General features: G+C 42.7%; 1 protein-coding gene across 2 annotated transcripts in view; it reads left to right on the plus strand.

Annotated features, from left to right (window-relative positions):
- dnajb6b (DnaJ heat shock protein family (Hsp40) member B6b) overlaps positions 1–3,389 on the plus strand; it is a 37,793-nt gene extending 34,404 nt beyond the window's left edge. Inside the window, exons 6-8 of one of the 2 annotated variants that reach the window (XM_038997901.1) lie at positions 1,631–1,780; positions 2,163–2,310; positions 2,549–3,389. In XM_038997901.1, the coding sequence (XP_038853829.1) occupies positions 1,631–1,780; positions 2,163–2,310; positions 2,549–2,654 (404 nt within the window). In that variant the 3' untranslated portion in view covers positions 2,655–3,389. The remainder of the gene's footprint in view (positions 1–1,630; positions 1,781–2,162; positions 2,311–2,548) is intronic. The other variant, XM_038997902.1, reaches the window with a different exon arrangement.
- The last annotated feature ends 5,455 nt before the right edge of the window (positions 3,390–8,844 follow it).

Here is an 8,844-nt window from a genome sequence, read left to right on the forward strand (position 1 = left end):
ATAATTTAATATTAATTTCTCTACCTTAAACTGCCTCCAACGTCGTTTTAGAGAATTTGGCAGTACATCCAACCGTACTCACAACCACAGACCACGTGTAACCCCGCACAGCCCAGGACCTCCACATTCGGCTTCTTCACCTGCGGGATCGTCTGAGACCAGACACCCAGACAGCTGATGAAACTGTGGGTTTGCACAACCAAAGAATTTCTGCACGAACTGTCAGAAACCGTCTCAGGGAAGCTCATCTGCGTGCTCGTCGTCCTCACCAGGGTCGTGACCTGACTGCAGTTTGGTGTCGTAACCAACTTCAGTAGGTAAATTCTCACCTTCGATGGCTACTGGCACGCTGGAGAAGTGTGCTCTTCACGGATGAATCCCGGTTTCGACTGTACCGGGCAGATGGCAGACAGCGTGTATGGCGTCGTGTGGGGGCGAGCGGTTTCTGATGTCAACGTTGTGAACAGAGGGCCCCATAGTGGCGTTGGGGTTATGGTATGGGTAGGCATAAGCTACGGACAAAATGCAATTGTGTTCATTATCTAAGCAATTTGAATGCGCAACGTGATGAGATACTGAGGCCCATTGTTGTGCCATTCATCCGCTGACATCATGTTTCAGCATGATAATCTACAGCCCCATGTCGCAAGGATCTGTAGACCACATTCCTGGAAGCTGAAAATGTCCCAGTTCTTCCATGGCCTGCATACTCCCCAGACATGTCACCCATTGAGCATGTTTGGGATGCTCTGGATTGACGTTTACAACAGCGTGTTCCGGTGCCTGCCAATATCCAGCAACTTCGTACAGCCATTGAAGATGAGTGGGACAACATTCAACAGTCTGATCACAACTATGCGAAGGAGATGTGTCGCGCTACATTCTGACTGGTTTTCTGATCCACGCCCTTTGTTTTGTTTTTTAAGGTATCTGTGACCAGTCATGTGAAATCCATAGATTATGGCCAAATAAATGTATTTAAATTGACTGGTATCCTTATATGAACTGTAACTCAGTAAAATCTTTGAAATTGTTGCATGTAGCGTTTATATTTTTGTTCAGTGTAGATAGGCCTATGCCATTTCCAGTGGTGTAAAAATACTTTAAAGTACTAAAGTAGGTTATTGTGGTATCTGTACTTCACTTTTTATATTTTTGACTACTTTTACTTCACTACATTCCTAAGTAAAATGATGTACTTTTTACTCCATACATTTTCCCTGACACGCAAAAGTACTCCTTACATTTTTAATACTTAGCGGGACAGGAAAATGGTCCCAATTCACGCATCAAGAGAATATACCTGGTCATTCCTATTGCCTCTGATCTGGCGGATTAACGGACTCACGAAATACAAATGCTTTGTTTGTAAATTATGTCTGAGTGTAGGAGTGTTCCCCTGGCTAACTGTAAATTAAAAAGATCATCTTAATATAAGGAATTTGAAACCTTTTGGTAATAAAGTATATTTCAAACCAAATACTTTTACTCAAGTAGTATTTTACTTGGTGACTTTTACTGGAGTCATTTTCTATTAAGATTTCTTTACTTTTACTCAAGTATGACAATTGGGTACTGCTATGTGGGTGAAAGTGAACTTGACTAATGTGTTGTCATTGTCTCTCCCCAGCAGACGACGACTTCTTCGGTGGGGGACACAGGCAGCGGGTGGTGAACCAAAGCAGGACCGGAGGATCCTTCTTCCACGGGTTTGGTGGCTTCCCCCCCTTCGGGGCGGGCTTCACAGGGTTTGGTTCAGGTGCGCTTCCCCTGCAGCACGGTAATACTTCAAATATGTGTGTACTAAAACTCTGGTTAAACTAAACCTTCTTCTCACGGAAGTTGTTACAATTTAAATCATGTCATAATTCAATCCCATCTATTTGAAATGTTACTATGCCTTTCATTCACGGGTGTGTTTGTAAGACGAATGTCACCCAGAGAGCTGAAACATTATTTGATGTTACTTTTTTTTAATGAGATCTATCCTGATGTTATCCTATGATAAGTGTCACACAGTTCTTAGCTACAGACTCAATTGAGATGAAAATGTCAAAAGGAGAAATGGTGGGATTTGGAGTGGGTGGGATTTGGAGTGGGTATATGAGTGTGACCAGTAAAATGAAATGCTTACTCGTAAGCTCTGTGTGTGTCCTTCCTAGGTTTCACCTCCCTGGGACATATGGGTGGAGGAGGCTTCGCCTCGTTTTCCTCTTCTTCTTTCGGGGGTGGAGGTGGAGGAGGAATGTGCTCCCGCTCGGTGTCTACCTCCACCAAGTTCATTAACGGCAGACAAATCACCACAAAACGGTACAGCACTGCACAGCACTGCTCAGCACAGCACAGCTAGCCCAGTCAATGAAGTCAATGCTTCACTGATTTGTCCTCACCCTGTGTTTTAAAGGGATACTTTCCTCAAAATAAAAACAAACAGGACTTTCCTATGATGTTGTAGTCCGATTCATCAAGACAGTCGGAATAGAGAAAAACAGAGTTACACTTAACAAAGTTATGATTTAAAATAATGTCTGTTTTTTATCTCCTGCAGGATTGTGGAGAACGGCCAGGAGAGGGTGGAGGTGGAGGAAGACGGTCAGTTAAAGTCTCTAACCGTCAACGGTAAGGAGCAGCTCCTAAGACTGGATAACAAGTGATGACCTCTGCACAACGTTTGAAATACTCACACCTGACCTGGAAACAAACTAAACTAACTCAGCGTGACGATGCTGCTCAGGGTCGCGACCTTATGGCGGTTGGTTTCTCTCCTCTCTCTCCCCTGTTGACATTCGTAGTTAACATTCCTCATGGCGAGGAAATGTGTTCTCAACTGAGTTTAGCCGCAGGAGTGAGGGACGTTCAAATACGGTTGTATTTATTCCCGTTTCACCTTTTTTTGTTTTGGGACCATTCTCTTACTAGGACCGCTGTTTATTACTGATTTGTACTATTCATTTATTTTTCTGTATTGCAGTTTTTCCATGTGTGGACTTCTTGGCCTTTTAGTTCTAGAAGCCAAGGGCACAAGCTGTACATTTCATCAAAGCATGGGACTGCTTTGAACTATCTCAGCTTTAACTGTTTGTTTTTCCCCAACTCAAACCACACCTCTCTAACCTTTTTTAAACCATTTTCGTGCCCCTACGTTTCAGATGAACACTTTTAAAGGATTAATGCATTGATATAGTGTTCATGTGCACTTTGTTTTTGCTTTCTGTTTGTTTGCTTGTTTTGCAATAGGAGTGTTTCTTTCATCTCTGCATGATTGCCAATGACAAGGCTGTTCATGTTCCTGACTGTAACTGTTTCATCAACTCATCCTAAACCATAAACAGAGACTATATAGTGTACCGGTCAAAAGTTTGGAGACCTACTCATTCAAGGGTTTTTCGATATTTTTTACTATGTTCTACATTGTAGAATATCAGTGAAGACGTCAAAACTATGAAATAACACGTATGGAATCATGTAGTAACCAAAAAAGTGTTAAATAAATCAAAATATAATTTGGATTTGAGATTCTTCAAAGTAGCCACCCTTTGCATTGACAGCTTTGCACACTCTTGACATTCTCTCAACCAGCTTCACCTGGAATGCTTTAACAGTCTTGAAGTAGTTTCCACATATGCTGAGCACTTGTTTGCGGCTTTTCCTTCACTTTGCGGTCCAACCCATCTCAATTGGGTTGAGGTCGGGTGATTATGGTGTGTCCAAACTTTTGACTGGTACTGTGTATACCTATCTCTATACAGGGGATTTTGTGTACTTTGTAAAAAAAAAATGAAAAAAGATACATTGGTCAATAAATCTCAGCTTGAACCCTTATATAGGGGCTGTTGCATTCACAATGAGTGTGTGTGTGTGATTCTGTTTTGCTTGAGTGACACCCACACACTCCCCTCAATGTGTGTGCTTACTTGATGACCCCTGCTTCACACAAACAGAAAAGGAAACCACCCTCACTGTTTTTCAATAAAACTCACTCATCACACTCGCGTGTTCATTTTAACCTACTAATGAAATCGTTTTACTGCTAAGCTAATTGATTACACCTGCATTTTTATAGTGGTGCATCGTATCAAATTCATTCAGTGATAGCTGTCACGTCATGGACTATCAGTATAGAATAATTAGCTAGCATCAACATAAGATACACTATTGCAGTATTAGATGCCTTTGGTCAAGAATGTCCAGCTCAACAAAAGGTACGTATTCCTACACTCACACACCCCCTCTTGAATCCATTAAGCTGTGTCCCATGTCCTCCCTTGCCCTCCTAGTATCAGTAAATGTGATGGGTTTGCTTAGAGAATGGGAGTTATACACATCCTCGCCTCAGCGTTTTCCCCAGCCGTCACAGCACAGTGGCTGCGTCCCAATTGCACCCTATTCCCTATATAGTGCACTAAATAGGAAACGGTGCCATTTGGGATGCAGACGGTGTCTGTTTTGTCCTTCATCTAAGCAACATGTAATCTGTTTATCAGATGTGATTACCAGTGTTTTTTTTATTTTTATAAACCACTAGGTTTAAAACAAATCGGCACTGCTTCGATGTTCAATGCAATGTCTTATTATGGAGACTGGGCTGCTTCTTCAAATGGTACCCTGTTACCTACACAGTGCACTACTTTAGACCAGAGCCTTATGGGCCCTGGTCAAAAGTAGTGCACTATATTGGGAATAGGGTGCCATTTGAGATGTAGCCCGGCTTGTATTGTCCCTCAGCACTGGCCGGTTTTGTTCAGATGCTGTCCAGCTGTCTGGACACTGTCTGACACTGGCAGTGGGTACAGGTGGTGGCAGACTGGCAGCAGTTGGCACAAGGGGTTACAGCTGTTTATGATGCCCTGGCCTGCGGTAGAAGGGAAGTGTGTGTTTTTGAGGGTGTGTATTTGGGTGTGTGCGTGTAAAACATCAGTCGTGCACAGCAGTTCTGAGGAATGTGCTAAAAGGGGGTCCGTTTATTTACACAAGCTTCAGTGCATTTTTGTGAGAGGCGTTACATGAGGGGAGAAAGCTGTCACTGTGGAGCAACGAGAGCAGTTTACTGTCCCATTTTTGTTTTGTGTAAGAACCACCATCCTCTCATGGGAAACTTCTAAAATAAAGCTGCAACACACACAGGCACATTGTAATAGACCTTTAGCTGACCGTCCTTGGGTTGAATGCATTAATGCATACTGTCGCAAAACATTTTGCCTAGGAAAACGATAAGCATTTCTTACTGGATAAGCTCAGGTAGTCCCTCCCTGTTTGTCCGTTTTCTTCTGTTTGGTGTCTAGTCAATACGATCCTGTATTTCACAATGTTGGCTTACAGCTCTATTTGTCCTTCAAATTCCTTCAGCTGTGGCATCCATTTTTCCATCACTCTGCTGCTCTGTTGGTTTTAATTCTCACCTGAAGGTTGATTGAAGATGTGGCTGCGTTGCTAGGTGACATTGTGGCCCTGTCCTTGTGGCTGCCTGGCTCAGGTTACCTGTGTGTGGGGAGATGTGCTGATGAGTGGAGTAGATTATTGTACCCTCCACTGTGGTAGAGCTGACATTTGTAAGGAGAGTCAAGGTCCCTGGATAAATACCGGGACTAGCACTGCTGTTAAAAATGTAACAATTCCTGTTAAGGCCTTGCATTCAATTGAATTACAACACACTTTGCCCTCGGTGGGAGACAAATATATTTTAAGGTCAGAAAAGCAGCTTGAATTAGTCTTCCCATTTGCTTTTTAATAACTGTTTGAGCCAGGGGCAAGATTACGGCTTTGATTATGAAAACATAATTAAAATGAATGTAGGGCTTGAATATATTGATTTCCTCAGTTGTAATGAAATGACGGTAGGAAGTATTTTTCCACGGTGCAATAGCTCCTCCTGCTGACTGAAAACTGCCATTGCATTTCTTTGTTAAAACGCAATAGAACGCAACGGTATTTTGTAATGATTAAATAATTGAATCTGCATTTATTACAAACGAGTTAGGTGTTGTACACAACAAATGTTGAAATGTAGGCCTGAAGACAACCCGGAAGACAGTGTAGTTCTTCCTCTCTCCCTGTGTTGTAGAGCATGTTCCTGGCACTAGGTTGCACTGTTTCTACATTAACAGGAGAGGATGACATCACCATATTCTATTCTACAAGTAACTGCCAAAATAATAGAAAAACTTGAGTAAATGAGGGATACAAAGTACACAAGTGTGGTTCCTGAAGTAATTAAGCAATTAACATCGTATCATGCTTAGGGTCATGTATAAAAATGCTGGGCAGGCCATTATTTTGGGTACCATGGCAATGCCCCATCCACAGGGCGCGAGTGGTCACTGAACGGTTTGATAAGCATGAAAACAATGTAAACCATATGCCATGGCCGTCTCAGTCATCAGATCTCAACCCAATTGAACACTAATGGGAGATTCTGGAGCAGTGCCTGAGACAGCGCTTTCCATCAACACACCAAAGTTATGGTATTTCTTGTGGAAGAATGGTGTCGCCTCCCTCCAACAGAGTTCCAGACAGTGGTGGGCCGTCAAGGCCAGCAAGGCCTTCTCTGCTGGCCTAAACATCATCAGAATATAATTTATATATTATATTTTCCCACATATGTATTAAATTATTCCCCAGAGTAAGAGTTATACTCTTTATTTCATAGCTTTCCTCTTGGTTGCACTGCTTCCAGCCCCAGGTTGAGATTTGGAGGGCTGGTCTTTATGTTAGATCTTTTATCCAATCATATTCAGCCATCATGTGTTGCCAGGGGTCTAAAATCTGCCCTCAGGCCTTCAGAATCAACAGTGCGGGCGCTTGTAGCTTATAGTGAATGGAAATGAAAATTTAGTGTCAACCAATCAGCTTTAGAGTTGGCTATTGTACGCCTGCTGGCTGGCTCCAGTGTTACACAGGAGCCAGCTAGCAGGCGTAGTGCGTGCACGTCTTTTTGATTGGATTACCAATATTGAGAGGCAGGTCCTATGGGCAGGTCTATGCAGATCTAGGAAACTGAATTTGATAAACGAATTAATTTGCGTACTACTAAGCTGTTTTTTCAACCCACAATGGCGGAAGGAGGAGAAGATATCGATTTGGTTGAGGATATAATTATAACGCCATTCTCAAGACGAACTTTTCAAGAAAAGTTAGACATTGTAAGGAGAGGTCGCCCGACGCCGAACTACGAGCTCTATCAATGGCTCACAGGCTCCGAGAAGCACTGCAAACTGTACTGCTGGGAATGCCTATTATTTGCAAGTGATCGATTTGGTGTTTGGAGCCACACTGGCTTTGCAAACTTGAGTTGTCTAACCAAGGCAGCAACGAGACACCAAAGTACGGCTGGGCACTTACAAGCAATGGTGCTTTTGAAAACTTTTGGGGACACCGGAGTGGATCTACAGCTCAACGAACAAACGCACAGGGCAACGGAGCTGCACAATGAAAAGGTGAAGGGAAATATTGAAAAGACTCATTGATTGTGTCATGTTTTTGGGTAAACACTGTTTACCCAAAAATGTCAATTTGTCAATTTCAAGGTGACGCAACGCCTGGTTATACTGCGTTTCTGTCTAAATGTATAGTGTCTAGAGCCATGGCATCATAATGATGGTAATAAGAGGTGGATTAATTCGGGTGGGACTGTGTAGTACCTCACTGAAGGCCCAGGCCCCAGGCCCACGGCACGCCACTGGTTCCAGACACTTGTAGAATCTATTCCAAGGTGCATTGAAGCTGTTCTGGCTCGTGGTGGCCCAACGCCCTATTAAGACACTTTATGTTGATGTTTCCTTTATTTTGGCAGTTACCTGTAGCTCTACCTACAGGTTGTGATTTTTGACATAAATATTATACTGTACCAAAACATAACTCTAAGATTCACAAGTGAATCCTAATTCTCAGGTAGAAATGTTTGTGTTCTAAAAACAGCTTGTATTTGGTTATTGTAATGTAAAATGCCTTCCAGCTTAGTAAAATACATTTGAGTTTGTTTTTGATATCTTGGACCAAAGTCACATTCACACTGAATTTTTGCGTATGCTGCAAAACAAAAAACATTCTGCTACACTGCATACCTGTAACCTAAATGTCTGACATTGCAAATGTATATGTTATTTCCTCATCTTTTAAGTGGATGCGTATACATTATTAATGTGGACTCGCACAGTGGAAGAAGGTAGGTACTAGCGTGCCTGCCAAATGACACCCAGTTTCCTATATAGTGTGCTACTTTTGACCAGACTCCGTAGGGCTATGGCCAAAAGTAGTGGCCTATATAGGGAATAGAGTGTTTATGTCCCAAATGGCAGAGATGAGCTGTCTTCCCCTGTCTGTAGTTGTCAGCCACACAATGTAATTAAACTGTAGTTAATCTCTTTGATGTACTGGAAGTCTGTTGTTGCTTCTGTAGTTCACTTTCTTCAGTGGCTGAACCACTGGGCTGTCTGTCAGCCTGTCAATCTCTTTACATACGTCTAGCTTTGTTGTGACTAGCCCTACTAGTTTAACTACCATAACAAGGTGGAATGAGCAATGACATGATACTACTATCTATGTCTCGAACCACAAGCCACTTTATGGTCAAGATGGCCGCACCTCCGTGAGCACAGGAGGATTCCATTGTTCTTGCGATTGCTCATGCAGTTGCTAGAGGCAACAATATGAAAAATGACCACCGGTAAGCTTTTATGATTGAAAACTGAAAGGCTGGATCTCATGCTCATCCATCACTAATGACCGATCATGTTTTGATTTCCTGTCCCGGGGCCACAAAATGGCTTCCTGGTCGCAGCAGGCAGCATCCTGTTCGAATTGCATTCTACGCAACTGTCATCGCTTGGATTAGCAGGCCCATCTCTG

The sequence above is a fragment of the Salvelinus namaycush genome, chromosome 7 (assembly GCF_016432855.1).
Source record: "Salvelinus namaycush isolate Seneca chromosome 7, SaNama_1.0, whole genome shotgun sequence".
Classification (NCBI taxonomy): domain Eukaryota; kingdom Metazoa; phylum Chordata; class Actinopteri; order Salmoniformes; family Salmonidae; genus Salvelinus; species Salvelinus namaycush.